General features: G+C 43.3%; 1 protein-coding gene across 1 annotated transcript in view; it reads left to right on the top strand.

The window, feature by feature from the left end:
- pabir2 (PABIR family member 2) overlaps nt 1-19,537 on the top strand; it is a 148,877-nt gene that overhangs the window by 88,993 nt on the left and 40,347 nt on the right. Inside the window, exon 7 of the mRNA XM_072271101.1 lies at nt 8,883-8,971. Coding sequence (XP_072127202.1) covers nt 8,883-8,971 — 89 coding nt within the window. The remainder of the gene's footprint in view (nt 1-8,882; nt 8,972-19,537) is intronic.

Below are 19,537 nucleotides of genomic sequence, written 5' to 3'. Positions count from 1 at the left end.
TTTAGAGTTTATAAAATGTGTTCAGGAAAGTTTTCTAAATCAGTATATAGAGGGACCAACTAGAGGGGATGCAATATTGGATCCCCTGTTAGGAAACGAATTAGGGCAAGTGACAGAAGTCTGTGTAGGGGAGCACTTTGGTTCCAGCGATCATAACACCATTAGTTTCAATTTGATCATGGACAAGGATAGATCTGGTCCTAGGGTTGAGGTTCTGAACTGGAAGAAGGCCAAATTTGAAGAAATGAGAAAGGATCTAAAAAGCGTGGATTGGGATAGGTTGTTCTCTGGCAAAGATGTGATTGGTAGGTGGGAAGCCTTCAAAGGGGAAATTTTGAGAGCGCAGAGTTTGTATGTTCCTGTCAGGATTAAAGGCAAATTGAATAGGAATAAGGAACCTTGGTTCTCAAGGGATATTGCAACTCCGATAAAGAAGAAGAGGGAGTTGTATGAAATGTATAGGAAACGGGGTAAATCAGGTGCTTGAGAAGTATAAGAAGTGCAAGAAAAAAATCAGGAGGGCAAAAAGAAGACATGAGGTTGTCTTGGCAGTCAAAGTGAAGGATAATCCAAAGAGCTTTTACAAGTATATTAAGAGCAAAAGGATTGTAAGGGATAAAATTGGTCCTCTTGAAGATCAGAGTGGTCGGCTTTGTGCGGAACCAAAGGAAATGGGAGAGATCTTAAATAGGTTTTTTGCATCTGTATTTACTAAGGAAGCTGGCATGAAATCTATGGAATTGAGGGAATCAAGTAGTGAGACCATGGAAACTGTACAGATTGAAAAGGAGGGGGTGCTTGCTGTCTTGAGGAAAATTAAAGTGGATAAATCCCCGGGACCTGATAGAGTGTTCCCTCGGACCTTGAAGGAGACTAGTGTTGAAATTGCGGGGGCCCTGGTAGAAATATTTAAAATGTCGCTGTCTTCGGGTGAAGTACCGGAGGATTGGAGAGTGGCTCATGTTGTTCTGTTGTTTAAAAAAGGATCGAAAAGTAATCTGGGAAATTATAGGCCGGTGAGTTTAACGTCAGTAGTAGGTAAATTATTGGAGGGAGTACTAAGAGACAGAATCTACAAGCATTTGGATAGACAGGGGCTTATTAGGGAGAGTCAACATGGCTTTGTGCGTGGTAGGTCATGTTTGACCAATCTGTTGGAGTTTTTCGAGGAGGTTACAAGGAAAGTGGGTGAAGGGAAGGCAGTGGATATTGTCTACATGGACTTCAGTAAGGCCTTTGACAAGGTCCCGCATGGAAGATTAGTTAGGAAAATTCAGTCGCTAGGTATACATAGAGAGGTGGTAAATTGGATTAGACATTGGCTCGATGGAAGAAGCCAGAGAGTGGTGGTAGAGAATTGCTTCTCTGAGTGGAGGCCTGTGACTAGTGGTGTGCCACAGGGATCAGTGCTGGGTTTATTGTTATTTGTCATCTATATCAATGATCTGGATGATTATGTGGTAAATTGGATCAGCAAGTTTGCTGATGATACAAAGACTGGAGGTGTAGTAGACAGTGAGGAAGGTTTTCAGAGCCTGCAGAGGGACTTGGACCAGCTGGAAAAATGGGCTGAAAAATGGCAGATGGAAATTAATACTGACAAGTGCGAGGTATCGCACGTTGGAAGGACAAACCAACGTAGAACATACAGGGTTAATGGTAAGGCACTGAGGTATGCAGTGGAACAGAGGGATCTGGGAATACAGATACAAAATTCCCTAAAAGTGTCGTCACAGGTAGATAGGGTCGTAAAGAGAGCTTTTGGTACATTGGCCTTTATTAAGCGAAGTATTGAGTATAAGAGCTGGAATGTTATGATGAGGTTGTATAAGGCATTGGTGAGGCTGAATCTGGAGTATTGTGTTCAGTTTTGGTCACCAAGTTACAGGAAGGATATAAATAAGGTTGAAAGAGTGCAGAGAAGGTTTACAAGGATGTTGCTGGGACTTGAGAAACTCAGTTACAGAGAAAGGTTGAATAGGTTAGGACTTTATTCCCTGGAGCACAGAAGAGTGAGGGGAGATTTGATAGAGGTATATAAAATTATGATGGGTATAGATAGAGTGAATGCAAGCAGGCTTTTTCCACTGAGGCAAGGGGAGTGAAAAACCAGAGGACATGGGTTAAGGGTGAGGGGGGGGAAAGTTTAAAGGGAACATTAGGGGGGGCTTCTTCACACAGAGAGTGGTGGGAGTATGGAATGAGCTGCCAGACGAGGTGGTAAATGCAGGTTCTTTTTTAACATTTAAGAATGAATTGGACAGATACATGGATGGGAGGTGTATGGAGGGATATGGTCCGTGTGCAGGTCAGTGGGACTAGGCAGAAAATGGTTCGGCACAGCCAAGAAGGGCCAAAGGGTCTGTTTCTGTGCTGTAGTTTCTATGGTTCTATGGTTCTATCTGCAACCCTCCAGTCCTCTGGAACCTATCCTGTTCTCATTGATGATGCAAAGATCATCGTCAGGGGCTCAGCAATCTCCTCCTTCACTTCCCACAGTAGCCTGGGATTCATCCAGTCTGGTCCCGTTGACTTATCCAACTTGATGCTTTTCAAAAGCTCCAACACATCCTCTTCCTTAATATCTACATGCTCAAGCTTTTCAGTCCGCTGCAAGTCATCTCTACAATTACCAAGATCCTTTTCCGTAGTGAATACTGAAGCAAAGTATTCATTAAGTACCTCTGCTATCTCCTCTGGTTCCATACACACAATTCCACTGTCACACTTGCTTTGGTCGTATTCTCTCGCGTCTTATTCTCTTGCTCTTCACAGAATGCCTTGGGGTTTTCCTTAATCCTGTCCGCCAAGGCCTTCTCATGGTCCCTTCTGGCTCTCCTAATTTAATTCTTAAGCTCCTTCTTTCTAGCCTTATAATCTTTTAGATCTCTATCATTACCTAGTTTTTTTTAAACCTTTCGTAAGCTCTTCTTTTCTTCTTGACTAGATTTACAACAGCCTTTGTACACCACAGTTCCTGTACCCTACTATCCTTTCCCTGTCTCATTGGAATGTACCTACGCAGAGCCCCATGCAAATATCCCCTGAACATTTACCACATTTCTCCTGTACGTTTCCCTGAGAACATCTGTTTCCAATTTATGCTTCCAAGTTCCTGCCTGATATCCTCATATTTCCACTTACTCCAATTAAATATTTCCCTAACTTACCTGTTCCTATCTCTCTCCAATGCTATGGTAAAGGAGATAGGATTGTGATCACTATCTCCAAAATGCTCTCCCGCTGAAAGACCTGACACCTGAGCAGGTTCATTTCCCAATACCAGATCAAGTACAGCTTATCAAGAGGGCTTATCTACATATTGTGTCAAGAAACCTTCCTGAACACACCTAACAAGCCCTCCCGTCACTCTAGGGAGATGCCAATCAATATTTGGGAAATTAAAATCTCCCACCACAACAACCCTGTTATTATTACTCCTTTCCAGAATCTGTCTCCCTTTCTGCTCCTCGATGTCTCTGTTACTATTGGGTGGTCTATAAAAAACACCCAGTAGAGTTATTGATCCCTTCCTGTTCCTAACTTCCACCCACAGAGACTCAGTAGACAAACCCTCCATGACTTCCTCCTTTTCTGCAGCCGAGACACTATCTCTGATCAGCAGTGCCATGCCCCCACCTCTTTTGCCTCCCTCCCTGTCCTTTCTGAAACATCTAAAGCCTGGCACTTGAAGTAGCCATTCCTGACCCTGAGCCATCCAAGTCTCTGTAATGGCCGCAACATCATAGCTCCAAGTGCTGATCCACGCACTGAGCTCATCCGCTTTATTCATAATACTCCTCTCATTAAAATAGACACGTCTCAAACCATCGGTCTGAGTGCATCCCTTCTCTATCACCTGCCTATCCTCCCTCTTGCACTGTCTCCAAGCTGTCTCTATTTGTGAGCCAGCCTCCCTTTCCTCCATCACTTCAGTTCGGTTCCCACCCCCCACTTTGTCATTAAGGTCTCCAGCATTTGCAGTAATTTAGGGACTTGTTTTTATTTCCATTGTGTTCATTGAATCAACTGAATTGGTGTTAATTTATCTCTCCTGTTATGCACAAAGCCCTACCACACGTCTCCTTTTGTTCATTAGCTCCAACTTTTCCCATGACAATGTCTGGCTTTGGCTGTTACCTCACCGGTTCAGTTGAGGATAAGATCATAAAACAAAGGAGCAGAAGTAGGCCATTCGGCCCATCGAGTCTGCTCTGCCATTTTATCATGAGCTGATCCATTTTCTCCTATTTAGTCCCACTCCCCTGCCTTCTCACTATAACCTTTGATGCCCTGGCTACTCAGATACCTATCAATTTCTGCCTTAAATACACCCAATGACTTGACCTCCACTGCTGCCCGTGGCAACAAATTCCATAGATTCACCACCCTCTGACTAAAAAAATTTCTTCGCATTTCTGTTCTGAAAGGGCGCCCTTCAATCCTTAAGTCATGCCCTCTCGTACTAGACTCCCCCATCATGGGAAACAACTTTGCCACATCCACTCTGTCCATGCCTTTTAACCTTCGAAATGTTTCTATGAGGTCTCCCCTCATTCTTCTAAACTCCAAGGAATACAGTCCAAGAGCGGACAAACGTTCCTCATATGTTAACCCTCTCGTTCCCAGAATCATTCTAGTGAATCTTCTCTGTACCCTCTCCAATGTCAGCACATCCTTTCTTAAATAAGGAGACCAAAACTGCCCACAGTACTTCAAGTGAGGTCTCACTAGCGCCTTATAGAGCCTCAACATCACATCCCTGCTCCTATACTCTATTCCTCAAGAAATGAATGCCAACATTACATTCGCCTTCTTCTCTACTGACTCAACCTGGAGGTTAACTTTAAGGGTATCCTGTACGAGGACTCCCAAGTCCCGTTGCATCTCAGAACTTTCAATTCTTTCCCCATTTAAATAATAGGCTGCCCGTTTATTTTTTTTCTCCCAAAGTGCATAACCATACACTTTCCAACATTGTACTTCATTTGCCACTTCTCTGCCCATTCTTCCAATTTATCCAAGTCTCTCTGCAGACTCTCCGTTTCCTCAGCACTACCGGCCCCTCCACCTATCTTCGTATCGTCAGCAAACTTAGCCACAAAGCCATCTATTCCATAATCTAAATCGTTGATGTACAATGTAAAAAGAAGCGGCCCCAACACTGATCCCTGTGGAACACCACTGGTAACCGGCAGCCAACCAGAAAAGGATCCCTTTATTCCCACTCTCTGTTTCCTGCCAATCAGCCAACGCTCTATCCACGTATGTAACTTTCCCGTAATTCCATGGGCTCTTATCTTGTTAAGTAGCCTCATGTGTGGCACCTTGTCAAAGGCCTTCTGAAAATCCAAATATACAACATCCACTGCATCTCCCTTGTCTAGCCTACTGGTAATTTCCTCAAAAAATTGTAATAGGTTTGTCAGGCAGGATTTTCCTTTAAGGAATCCATGCTGAGTTCTGCCTATCTTGTCATATGCCTCCAGGTACTCTGTAACCTCATCCTTGACAATCGACTCCAACAACTTCCCAACCACCGACGTCAAGCTAACAGGTCTATAATTTCCTTTTTGCTTCCTTGCCCACTTCTTAAATAGCGGAGTGACATTTGCAATCTTCCAGTCCTCCGGAACCATGCCAGAATCTATCGACTTTTGAAAGATCATTGCTAATGCCTCCGCAATCTCCACAGCTACTTCCTTCAGAACACGAGGGTGCATTCCATCTGGTCCAGGAGATTTATCTACCTTTAGCCTATTCAGCTTCCTGAGTACTTTCTCTGTCGTAATTGTGACTGCGCACACTTCTCTTCCCCGCCACCCTTGAGTGTCCGGTATACTGCTGTCTTCCTCAGTGAAGACTGATGCAAAATACTTGTTCAGTTCCTCTGCCATCTCCTCATCTCCCATTACAATTTCTCCAGCATCATTTTCTATCGGTCCTATATCTACTCTCAACTGTCTTTTAACTCTTTATATACTTGAAAAAGCTTTTAGTATCCTCTTCGATATTATTTGCTAGCTTCCTTTCATAGTTAATCTTTTCTCTCTTAATGACCTTCTTGGTTTCCTTTTGTAAGGTTTTAAAAACTTCCCAATCCTCTCTCTTCCCACTAATTTTTGCTTCCTTGTATGCCCTCTCTTTTGCTTTAACTTTGGCTTTGACTTCCCTTGTCAACCATGGTTGCATCCTTTTTCCACTCGAAAATTTCTTCTTTTTTGGAATATACCTGAATTGCACATTCCTCATTTCTCGCATAAACTCCAGCCACTGCTGCTCTGCTGTCTTTCCCGCCAGTGTCTCTTTCCAGTCAACTTTGGCCAGTTCCTCTCTCATGCCACTGTAATTTCCTTTATTCCACTGAAATACCGACACATGAGATTTCGGCTTCTCTTTTTCTAATTTCACAGTGAACTTAATCATGTTATTGATCACTGTCTCCAAAGGGTTCCTTCACCTCAATCTCTCCAATCACCTCCGGTTCATTACACAATACCCAATCCAGTACCCTAGTAGGCTCAACAAGCTGTTCTAAAAAGCCATCTCGCAGACGTTCTACAAATTCTCTCTCTTGAGATCCAGTGCTGACCTGATTTTCCCAATCTACTCGCATGTTAAAATCCCCCACAATTATCATAACACTGCCCTTCTGACAAGCCTTTTCTATTTCCAGTTGTAATTTGTAGTCCACCTCCCTGCAGCAGTTTGGAGGCCTATAAATAACTGCCATCAGGGTCCTTTTACCCCTGCTATTTCTTAGCTCAACCCATAAAGATTCTGCACCTTCCGATCCTATATCACCTCTTTCTAATGATTTAATATCATTTCTTACCAATAAAGCCACGCCTCCCCCTCTGTCTACCCTCATAGTTCAGGATATACTGAAATGGGCAAAACGTAAATCTCATTTTCCTACTTTGGGTAGTTTTCCCCTTCCCCTTCCGTCTTCAATTCCCCACTCTGTCGTCTCCCTCCCCTTACCTCTTCTCCTTACCTGCTCCCTTTCTCTCATGGTCCACTCTTCTCTCCTGTTGGATTAATTCTTCTCCAGCTCTTACCTTTTCTCTCCGTCACCTCCCAGCTTCTTACTTTATCCTCCTCCCCCACCCACCTGCCTCAAACAGTCACCTTCTAGCTTTGCCCTCCTTTCCTTCCCCCTCCGACCCCCACCACCTTATTTCCCTTCCTTTCCAGTACTGATGAAGTGTCTCAGCCCAAAAGTCGACCATTCATTCATATGGATAGATGTGCCTGACCTTCAGCACTTTCCTCCAGGAATCTGCTGAGTTCCTTGGTAGGGCAAATGCAAGGAGACAGCGCACTGTCTTATGGACAAGATACTTAACAGTGTTGCCGAGCAGAGAGATCTTGGGATCCAAATTCATCGCTCCTTGAAAGTGGCTACACAGGTTAAGAAGTCTTGTGGGATGCATTGAGTTCCAAAGTTAGGGGGTTCAGTTGCAACCTTATAAAACTCTGGTTAGGCCACATCTGGAGTATTGCGTACATTTCTGGTCCCCCCCCCTATAGAAAGGATGTTGAGGCATTAGTGAGGGTGCAGAAGAGGTTCACCAGGATGTTGCCTGGTTTGGAGGGCATGTGCTATCACAAGAGGCTGGATAAACAGGTTGTTTTCTCTCGAGCATCGGAGGCTGAAGGGAGATCTGATAGAGGCTTACAAGATAATGAGCAGCATTGCTAGAGTGGACAGAAAGCATCTGTTTCCCAGGGTTGAAATATCTAATACCAGAGAGTGGTGGACACCTGGAATGCACTGCCTGGTATGGTGGTGGAGGCAAACACGTTAGAGTCCTGCCAAAAGGTCTCAGCCCAAAATGTTGACTGTACCTGACCTTCTGAGATCCTCCAGCATTTTGTGTGTTTTGTTTGGATTTCCAACATCTGCAGATTTTCTCTTGTTTGTGAGAGGCTTTTAAGAGACATTTGGATAGGTACATGGATGTAAAGAAGATGAGGGATATGGACACGGTGTAGGTAGGGGGAGTGTTTTGCTTTTTCGTTGTTTCAGCACAACTTTGTGGGCCGAATGCCCTGTTTTTATGCTGTGCTCTTCGATGTCTATTTTGTGTGTGTTGCTGTAGACTTACAGCATCTGCAGAATTTCAGATTATTTTATCTGACTCATTTTCCTCTTTCCCTCCAGCATAATTACACTAATAAAGAATGTCTCTTAGACCAGTGGTCCCCAACCACTGTGCTACCGGGCCGCGAGGAAGTGATATGATTTGGCGATGTGAACTGATATGAGTCAGCTGCATCTTTCCTCATTCCCTGTCACACCCACTGTTGAATTTGAACGCAGGCGAGGTCCGCGAGAATATTGTCAATATTAAACAGGTCCGCGGTGCGCAAAAGGTTGGGGACCCCTGTCGTAGACAACAGAAGGAGCAGCAAATGAAAGTGGATTGAAGTATTTATACATGATTGGCTAAAGTCCAGACAAAATGCTGGAGGAACTTTGCAGGCCAGGCAGCATCTATGGAACAGAGTATAGTCGATGTTTCGGGCTGAGACCGAGAGTGGCCCGAAACATCGACTGTACTTTTTTCCATAGATGCTGACTGGCCTACTGAGTTCCTCCAGAATTTTTGTATGTTGCTTAGATTTCCTGCATCTGCAGATTTTCTCTTTGTGGCTAAAGTCCAGATCTCTTTTGATTCTAACTAATGATTGCAAATTTTACTTTTGGAAGCCAATGTCCTTTCCTTTATTCACACAGTCCCATGTAATGTTGAACTCAACATTCACTTCATAACAAATGGTGTGTGCACACTCGTGCGTGTACGTGCCTGTCTACATGTCTGCAGTTGTTATGATGCAATGATTAATTGTCACTTTCCCCCCTCTGTGTCCTACAGCAATGCTTCTCACCTTCCCTGCAGATTTTTGTCAGCAGTAATGGGCTCCCTCCAAGTCCGAACCCCAGCCCAACACGCAGGTTTGCCACGTAAGTCTTATGTGAACAGAATACTTTAAATTTTATCAGTTTTAGTTTTGGCTGAAAATAAGCAGTTTTTTAATGTTCACAGGGCAGCTTTGGGATATATTCCTCAGTTGTCGTTACTCTGATATAACCAAGTGAACTGTGCATTTTAGAACAACTGGATGAAGGGAATAATTAATACTTTTGATAAGCACACCTCTGCTTCGTTGCTGCCTATGTTGACATGAAGAATAGGGTAGAGGTGGAGGTAATGCAGAGATAACCTTCAGCACTCTACTGGGTAATGTTAGCTTATAAAATGCCTTGTTAATTTCAACTTGGACAACTCTAGGTTGCAGTTTTCTAGATTGGACAATGAATCTAAGTAGGTTTCAATAGGTATATTTAATGTCAGAGAAATGTATACAATATATATCCTGAAATTCTTTTTCTTTGCTGACATCCACGAAAACAGAGGAGTGCCCCAAAGAATGAATGACAATTAAAACGTTAGAACCCCAAAGCCCCCCCCACCCCACCAGCAAAAAAAGTATCAACACCCTTCACTGAGCACTCAAGCGTGCAACAGTCAATAGACACAGACTTGCAGTACCCCAAAACTACTCATTCACCCAGTAATTCGACATGCCACAGTGTCTGTGTGTGTGTGTGTCTCTCTCCCTCTCTCACACTCTCCTCTCACTCTCACACTGTCTCCCTCGCGCTCTCACTCTCGCTCTCACACTCTCTCTCTCTTCAGGTGTCCCTGTTTCACAGCAAGAGGGGAGACATAACAAATAACTAGCTGATTGACCACGTTAAAAGTCTGTTGTGTTGCTTTCTCTGAGGTCGGCACCAAAAAGGCACAGCTCTCCGGGCACACAACCCCCTGCTAACCAGCCTTTCCCGGTGTTCCGTATTCTCCCGTGACACTTCAGTCAGGGGAACTAGCCTAGAATCAACAAGTCCCCAGAGCCACGAAATCCCAGAACCCTGAAGGCATGCTCATCTAACAGGCCGCGTCCTTGGGATATCAAAAAGCGGCCAGTCATAAGGCCCTGAGAGCGGGTTCCATTCCCGCTAAGAACTGAAGTCAGAGTGTAACTCCAGGTCAGGGTCTTCAAAAGAGCCATCTTCATGCTGAAAAGGGAAAAAAAAAGAGATATCAAAGAGAGAAATAAAGCTGTAGATGAGAAATAATGTAGTAGATGGGAGAAACTGGTCTAAAACAGATCCACGAACCATTAACACTTGTCATGCAGGTTAACATAGTTGTCAAACAGCAAGCCACAATTCCATTTTGTGAGATATTCTAAACTGTAATGTGGAGCTGGCTTCTGCTGTGACAGGGAATATAGGCATTGGGAAAGTGCAGAACAGATGTACAGGGATTGTAGAAAAGAGAATTGTTGACAGTTGACCTAGGAGAAAATGATGAAGGTGGTGAAGATTTTTTCCCAGGATGTAAGTATTAAATACTAGAGAGCAAAACTTTAAGGTGAGACAGAGAAAGTTTGAAGAAGATTTCTGCAGTAACTTGTTTTCATACAGAATGGTAGACACCTGTAACAACTGGGTGTCAGGAAGCTGATGTGATAGCATCATTCAAGAAACATTTAGACAAATCCACAGTCAGGGTGTTAAGGGAGATAGCCCATATGTAGGCAAATATGCAATTAAACTAACATCATGATTGGTACCAATGTCACGGGCCAAGGGGCCTGTTCCTGAGCTGTACTGTTCCATGTTTAAGTCAGAGAAGGGAAGAGTCAGATATGGAGCACGTTCGAGTGAAAAGGGGGGTGGGTCATCGATATAATGGTGAAGAAGCTGATTGGAGCAGCAATAAAAGCAATACTATTCCATGTACCCCGCAGAGCAACAGGTGAAGTTGGAGCCACACCAGTTGCACTTTTGGCTTTTCTGGAAGTGAACAGTGTTCAAGGTGAAGTTATTGTGAAACCTGAAGGTGAACTGGTGTGGGCTGTGCTCAAACAAGTGAAGGGCATTAGTGCATTGGAAGGAGTGATGAGGAAGGGCATGAAAAAGGCCTGAAACAAAAAGCCACTTTGACTTCTCCCACATTGTTAACTGTAAATTGTGTTGATGAGGGAGCTATGTGTATGTCGTCTACATGGGTTTAGAGTCATAGAAATATGCAGCACAAAACACTGTCTACATCAACTGCTGTGCCTCTCACTACTAATCCCATTTGCCTTTCAACCTGTATCATTCCAAAATGTTCCTACCCAAATATCTAACCAAATGTAGTTCTAGCTGCCTTTACCACCACACTATCTGAAAAACTTGCCCTTCAAATCTCCTTTATATTTCTCCCCTCTCCTTAAACCTGTGCACTCTAGTGATTCCCTATTCTGGAAAAAGACTCTGACTTTCTGTCTTGTCTCCGCCCCTATAACTTTATAAACCTCAATAAGTTCACCCCTCCGTTGCAATGAAAATAAACCCAGACTCTCCATTCCAGGCAACGTCTGAGCTCTGCCACATCCAAAATCTACATGCCTTTCTGAAAGAGTGATAAGAATGCATGTGGAATAGACTGAGGCGCATGGAAATGAGGGCAGTGACAGGATGTTGACTAAAGGCAGAGGATAAGTAAAAGTCTTTCCCAGGATCAATGCCACATCCATGCTTTTTTCTGATAAATAACCAGCTCAATTAGTACATATATAATACTCATTTTCTATATGGCTGTCACATGGGTATGCTATAATTGCCAATATCTTATTTCCACTAATAGTAAGTTGTTGATACCTTGTTGTGTGAAGCGTTCTGAATGACTGCCTCACTACGACATAATCCGTTTCCTTTGGGACAGGCTGACCGTGGTGATGGGAGCTTACAGTAAAGGTGCTCCCGGTCCAATGTGTCTGAGCTGTCTCTGAAACTACGCTCCACAGAACAGTACAGCACCAGAACTGGCCCTTCAGCCCACAGTGTCTGTGCTGAGCACAATACCAAATTAAACTAATGCCATCTGCCTACACGTGGTCTGCCTATTTATGCCTGTCATGATTTATTTTAGCTATCAGGTCATCGCCTCAGTCTCAGGCTGCAAAACAAACAATCTAACTTTGTCCAACCTCTCTTTAGAGCTAATGTTTTCTAATCCAAACGACATCCTGGTGAATCTCTTCTACACCTCTGCTAATCCTCCACATCCTTCCTACCAGAACAGCATACAGTGTGTGGCCTGACTAAAGATTTGTACAGCTGTTGTTCCCCCTCGGCTTGTTCTTTTCTCCTCTTCTGAATCGTCCCTCCGTGTTGAATTATTTTGCTCTGACTTGCATTAATTTTCATTTATTATTTCAGGTAGTTTCCTACGTGACTGTTCCGTCATTCAGTTTCCTGTCATTTGCAAAAGTTGAAATGATGAAGTGTCCATATCACAACCCTCTGAAATCCCCGTGAACACTGTTGTCTGTCACCTTGCAATCTAGAAAACTATTTGCCCATTCTATCATTTTGCTGACATTGCTTCTTTAATACACATTTTCATTTTGTTTCAGATTATTGCGGAGAAATGAGTTGAAGATTCAGGAAGTTATGTTGCAGCTTTATAAAACGACTTGTGTTGCATCTGGAGTATTGCTGACTCTTCTGGTTGCCTCATTATAGGAAGCTTGTGAAGGCTTTAGAAAGGGTTCAGGAGAGGTTTACCAGAGTCTTCTGGATTAGAGGGCATGTGCTCCAGCAATAGGTTGGACAAATTTGGGTTGTTTTCTTGGAAAAGCAGAGGCTGAGGAAAGATTTGACAGTGGTGTATAAGGTTATGAAAGGCATAGATAGAGTTTGCAGACTGTATCTTTTTTCCAGGGTCAAAATATATAATAACAAAGGGAATGCATTTCAGGTGAGAGGGGCTAAGTTCAAAGGAGATGTGTAGTGCAAGTTTTTTTTTACCAGGAGTGATGGGTGCCTGGAATGCGCTCCTTGGGGTGGGTGATGGTGGAGGCAGATATGACACTCTCAGAGAGAGAAGAATGTGCAAGAAATAGAAGGGTATGGACATTGTACAGAGTTGGACAGTCCACACCAGGGATGTCTGAAAAGAGCTCATTTTTAATCAAGACGGCGATCAAGATTTCAAAGGCAGAGTTTCACACAGTTTCTCTGAGTTGAGGAGCAGCCATTCATCAAAAGGCAGTGTGTTAAGACAGCTACCTTTCAGCCAGGCGTGCGTTCAAGGTTCAAAAAGCACAGCTTCGAGCCACTTTTCTAAGTTGGGCAACCTACACCAAGGATGTGTGAAAATAGCTGTTCTTTTTAATCAAGATGGTGTTCGAGATTCCAAAGGCAGAGTTTTGCAGCAGGTTCTCTGAGTTGAGGAGCAATCAATCAGCAATTAGAAAGAGAGAATAGAAGTAACGCAGGTGCAAGCAGGGTAGCCATTCTTGGAGTGGCCATTCATTTGCCGTGTGCCAGTCTCTAGAGTGGCTTTGGCTCATCAGGATTAGATGAGATCAGACTGGGTGAGGTAGGTTGTCCTGTAAATTACTCTCTTTGTGTTCTTAATGTTTATTCCTCATCTAATAGTGAGAAAGGTTTCAGGCACAGTATTTTGTACTACATGTGGGAAGCGAGAAGTGTGGGAGACCTCCAGTCTCCCAGACAAACACCTGCACCAGGTATACTGAGCTACAGGTCCTGAGGGAACATATGGAGGAAGTGGAACTGCAGCTTGATGGCCTTCCACTCATACTGGAGAATGAGGAGGAGACAGCTAGGAGCTACAGAGAGGTAGTCACACCTAGCTTGCAGGAGACAGGTAACTGGTGACTCCCAGGAGAAGTCGGAGAAATGCACAGCCAGTGCAGAATACACCTGTGGCCATTCCCAACAATAAGAAGAAAAAAGTGTTAAGCAAACTGAAAGGTCTTAAGGTTGATAAGTCACCTGGCCCAGATGGGCTACATCCCAGAGTCCTGAGAGAGGTTGCTGATTTGTCATGATCTTTCAAGAACCACTTGATTCTGGCATGGTCTGGAGGACTGAAAAATTGCAAACGTCATTTTACTCTTGAAGAAGGGAGTAAGACAGAAGAGGAAATTATAGGCCGGTTAGCCTAACCTCAGTGGTTGGGAAAGTGTTGGACTCCATTATTAAGGACGAAGTTTTGGGATATTTGGAGACTACAGAAACCATGCTGACTTTGACTTTATTAAAGGGAAATCTTGCCTGACAAACCTGTTAGAATTCTTCCAGGAAGTAACAAGGGTGGACAAAGGAGAGGCAGTAGATGTCATTTACTTAGATTTCAAGAAGGCATTTGATGAAATGCCTCAGATGAGGCTGCTTGACAGGATAAAATTCTATGGTGTTACAGGAAAGATACAGGCTGACAGGAGGCTGTGAGTGAGAATAAAGTGGGCCTTTTCTGGTTGGCAGCCAGTGACTAGTGGTGTTACTCGGGGGTCAGTATTGGAATTGCTACTTTTCACATTGTTTGTCAATTATTTAGATAGCGGAATTGATGGCTTTGTGGCAAAGTTTGTGGATGATATGAAGATAGGCGGAGCGGTAGGTCGTGCTGAGGAAGCAATGCCATTGCAGCAGGACTTGGACAAATTGGAGAATAGGCAAAAAAGTGGCAGATGGAATACAGTGTTGGGAAATGTTACGTCAATGCATTTTGGTGAAAGGAACAATGATGCAGACTATTATCTAAATGGGGAGAAATTCAAACATCAGAGGTGCAGAGGGACTTAGGAGTCCTCATGCAAGGCTCCCAGAAGGTTAATTTACAGGCTGAGTCTGTGGTAAAGAAGGTAGATGCAATGTTGGCATTTATTTCAAGGGGAATAGAAATAGAATTATTTTAAAAAGATAATACTGAAGTTTATACAACACTAGTCAGGCCGCACTTGGTGTGTTGTCAACAGTTTAGGCCCCTTATCTCAGAAAGGATGTGTTGTCATTGGAGAGAGTCCAGAGGAGGTTCACAAGGATTATTCCAGGAATGAATGGGTCAATATATGAAGAGTGTTTGGTAGCTTTGGGCCTGTACTCACTGGAATTTTGAAGATTGCGGGGGGATCTTATTGAAATCTACCAGATGTTGAAAGGACTAGATAGATTGTATAGAAAATTGGTTGGCGGACAGGAAACAAAGAGTAGGGATTAATGGGTCCTTTTCAGAATGGCAGGCGGTGACTAATGTGGTACCGCAAGGCTCGGTGCTGGGACTGCAGCTATTTACAACATACATTAATGATTTAGATGAAGGGATTAAAAGTAACATTAGCAAATCTGCAGATGACACAAAGCTGGGTGGCAGTGTGAAATGTGAGGAGGATGTTATGAGAATGCAGGGTGACTTGGACAGGCTGGGTGAGTGGGCAGATGCATGGCAGATGCAGTTTAATGTGGATAAATGTGAGGTTATCCACTTTGGTGGTAAGGACAGGAAGGCAGATTACTATCTGAATGGTGTCAAGTTAGGAAAAGGGGAAGTACAACGAGATCTAGGTGCCCTTGTTCATCAGTCACTGAAAGCAAGCTTGCAGGTACAGCATGCAGTGAAGAAAGCTAATGGCATGTTGGCCTTCATGACAAGGAGAGTTGAGTATAGGAGCAAAGAAGTCCTTCTGCAGTTGTACAGGGCCCTGGTGAGACCACACCTGGAGTATTGTGTACAGTTTTGGTCTCCAAATTTGAGGAAGGACATTCTAGCTATGGAGGGAGTGCAGCGTAGGTTCACAAGGTTAATTCCCAGGATGGCGGGACTGTCATATGTTGAAAGATTGGAGCGACTGGGCTTGTATACACTGGAATTTAGAAGGATGAGAGGAGATCTGATTGAAACATATAAGATTATTAAGGGATTGGACACGCTAGAGGCAGGAAACATGTTCCCACTGTTGGGGAGTCTGAAAAGAGAATTTAGGGAGCTCGGTAGAAAACTGAGAAACAGGGCCTCCAGGGTAGTAATCTCTGGATTGCTGCCTGTGCCACATGACAGTGAGGGTTAGAATAGCATGATTTGGTAGGTAAAGCTTAGCTGAGGAACTAGTACAGGGGGCAGGGGTTCAGATTTATGGATCATTGGGATTTCTTCTGGGGAAGGTATGATGGATTGCACCTGAACCTGACTGGGTCCAATAACCTTGTGGGCAGGTTGGCTAGAGTCGTTTGGGTGGGGTTAAACTAACTTAGAGCATGGGAACCGGAGTGGTAGTGGGGTTAAGATCAGCCAATGTGTAGTGAGACTCCTAGTAAGGAGAAGCTGATGATAGGGCAAAATTGCAGTCAACATGATGAGTTGCAAAGTAAAAGGTGAACAAAATTGAAATGAATGACTACAGGACGAAAGATGTTGTATCTGGAGACAATAATTTCTTAATGATTGGCAAGTATGATGTTGTAGGCATCACACTGTATCATGGCTGAAAGTAGATTGAAGCTCGGAGCTTAATGTCCAAGGATACACATTTTATCAAAAGAATAGACAGGAAGGCAGATAGGGTGACGTGGCTCTGTTGGTAAAAAATGAAATTAAATCATTAGAAAGAGGTGACATAGGGTCAGAAGGTGTGAAATCGTTGTGGATAGAGCTAAGGAACTGCAAGTGTAAAAAGACCCTGATGGGATTTATATAAAGGCCTCCAAAGAATAGTAAGGACATGCTTTAAAAGTTACAACGGGAGATAGAAAATGCATGCTAGAAGGGCGATGTTACAATAGTCACTGGAGGATCTCAACCTGTGGGTAGATTGGGAAAATCAGGTTGGTGCAGGATTCTGAGAGCGGGAATTTCTAGAATGCCTATGAGATGGCTTTTTAGAGCTGCTTGTGGTTGAGCCCTCAAGGGGATCAGCTATTCTGGACTGGATCTGAACACTAGCAGTATGGTGTTGTGCAATGAATCGGAATTGATTTGAGAGCTTAAGGTAAAAGAACCCTTTGGAGTAAGTGATCATAATATGATCCAATTTATCCTGAAATTTGAGGAGGGGAAGCTAAAGTCAGATGTATCAGTGTTACAGCAGAGTAAAGGAAATTACAAAGGCATGAGAGAGGAGTTGGCCAGAATTATTTGGAAGAGAGCACTGGCAGGGATGACGGCAGAGCAGCAATACCTGGAATTTCTAGCCGCAATTCAGAATGCGCAGGATATATACATCCCAAAGTGGAAGTATTATTATAAAGGCAAGATGACACAACCATGGCTAACAAGGGAAGTCAAAGCCAACATAATAGCCAAAGAGAGAACATATAATAGAGCAAAAAATTAGTGGGAAATTGGACGATTAGGAAGCTTTTAAATACCAACAGAAGGCAACTTAAAAAGTCATTAAGAAGGTAAAGATGGAATATGAAAATAAGCTAGCCAATAATAAAAAGAATACCAAAAGTTTATTCAGATACAGAAAGTGTAAAAGAGAGGTGAGAGTGGAGAGGTAGTAATGGGTGACAAGGGAATGGTGGATGAACTGAATAAGTATTTTGCATCAGTCTTCACTGTGGAAGACACTAGCACTATAGTGGAAGTTCCAGCTGTTAGGGGTCATGAAGTGTGTGAAGTTACCATCATTAGGGAGAAGGTTCTTGGGAAACTAAAATAGTCTGAGGATAGATAAGTCACCTGGACCAGATGGTGCACACTCCAGGGTTCTGAAGGAGGTGGCTGACAAGATTGTGGAGATACTACTAATGATCTTTCATTATTTTCACTTAAATGCATGCAGCATTAGAAATAAAGTGGATGACCTTGCTGCACAGCTGCAGGTTAAAAGGTATGACATTGTGGCCATCACCGAGTCATGGCTAAATGATGGATGTGATTGGGAGCTGAATATCCCAGGATACACAGTGTACAGGAAGGATAGGAAGGTAGGTAAAGGGGGTGGCGTGGCCCTGATAGTAAGTAACGATATCAAATCAATAGAAAGAAGGGACAAAGGATCAGAAGAGGTAGAATCCTTATGGGCAGAATTAAGAAATGGCAAGGGTAAAAAGACACTAATAGCAGTTATATACAGGCCTCCAAACAGCAGTCGGGATGTGGACTACAAGTTGCAGCTGGAAATAGAAAAAGGGTGTCAGAAGGACAATGTCAAGATAATTATGGGGGATTTTAATATGAAAGTGGATTGGGAAAGTTGGGAAGGTAATGGATCTCAGGAGAGGGAGTTTGTAGAATGCCTACAGGATGGCTTTTTGGAGCAACTTGTCCAGAAGCCCACCAGGGGACCGGCTGTTTTGGATTGGGTGCTGTGTAACGAACCTGAGGCGATTAGGGAGCTGGAGGTAAAGGAACCTCTTGGAAGTAGTGATCATAATATGATTGAGTTCAGTTTCAAATTTGAAAAGGAGAAGCTGGTATCAGGTGTATCGATATTTCAGTGGAACAGGGGAAATTACAGTGGTATGAGAGAGGAACTGGCCCAAGTCAATTGGAAAAGTAAACTAAATGGAGGGACGGCAGAGCATAATTGAATGAAATTCCTACAAGAAATGAGGAAAATGCAGGAAAAATATATTCCAAGAAAAAAGAAAATCATGAATGGAAAAATGGCACAAATGTGGCTAACGAGAGAGGTTAAGGCAAAAGTAAAAGCAAAAGAAACGGCGTACAAGGAAGCAAAAATTAGTGGGAAAAATGAGGACTGGAAGACCTTTAAAAACTTACAGAAAGAAACTAAGAAAGTCATTAGGAAAGAAAAGATGAATTATGAAAGGAAGTTGGCGATTAACATAAAAAAGGATACTAAGAGTTTTTTAAAAATATATGAAGAGTAAAAGAGTGACAAGGGTAGATATGGGACCGATTGAAAATGATGCTGGAGTAATTATAATGGATAACAAAGAGATGGCGGAGGAACTGAATGAGTATTTTGCATCAGTCTTCACAGTGGAAGACATGAGCAATATACCTGATAGCCAGAGGTATCAGGGAATAGAATTAGGCACAGTCAAGATAACTAGAGAGAAAGTGCTTGGGAAGCTAAGTGGACTAAAAATAGATAAGTCTCTCGGCCCGGATGAGGTGCACCCAAGGGTTCTGAAGGAGGTGGCTTTGGAGATTGCAGAAGCATTGAAAATGATCTTCCAGGAATCAACAGACTCTGGCATGGTTCCGGAGGACTGGAAGGTCGCAAATGTAGTTCTGCTATTTAAGAAAGGAAGGAGGCAGCAAAAAGGAAATTACCGACCTATTAGTCTGACATCGGTGGTTGGAAAGATATTGGAGTCAATCCTCAAGGACGAGGTTATGAAATACCTCGAGGTGCATGACAAGATAGGCCGAAGCCAGCATGGTTTCATGAAGGGAAGATCCTACCTCACCAACCTACTGGAATTTTTTGAGGTAATCTCGAATAAGATTGACAAGGGAGAGGCTGTGGATGTTGTGTATTTGGATTTTCAAAAGGCCTTCGATAAGGTGCCGCATATGAGGCTGCTTAATAAGATGAGAGCCCATGGAATTATAGGAATGATATTGAAATGGGTGGCGCATTGGCTGATAGGCAGAAAGCAAAGGGTGGGAATAAAGGGATCCTATTCTGATTGGTTGCCAGTTACTAGTCGTGTTCCGCAGGGATTGGTGTTGGGGCCGCTTCTTTT

The sequence above is a fragment of the Mobula birostris genome, chromosome 10 (assembly GCF_030028105.1).
Source record: "Mobula birostris isolate sMobBir1 chromosome 10, sMobBir1.hap1, whole genome shotgun sequence".
Taxonomy (NCBI): domain Eukaryota; kingdom Metazoa; phylum Chordata; class Chondrichthyes; order Myliobatiformes; family Myliobatidae; genus Mobula; species Mobula birostris.
The sequence above is the reverse complement of the archived record's forward strand: the minus strand, read 5'-3'. Positions and strand labels throughout refer to the sequence as shown.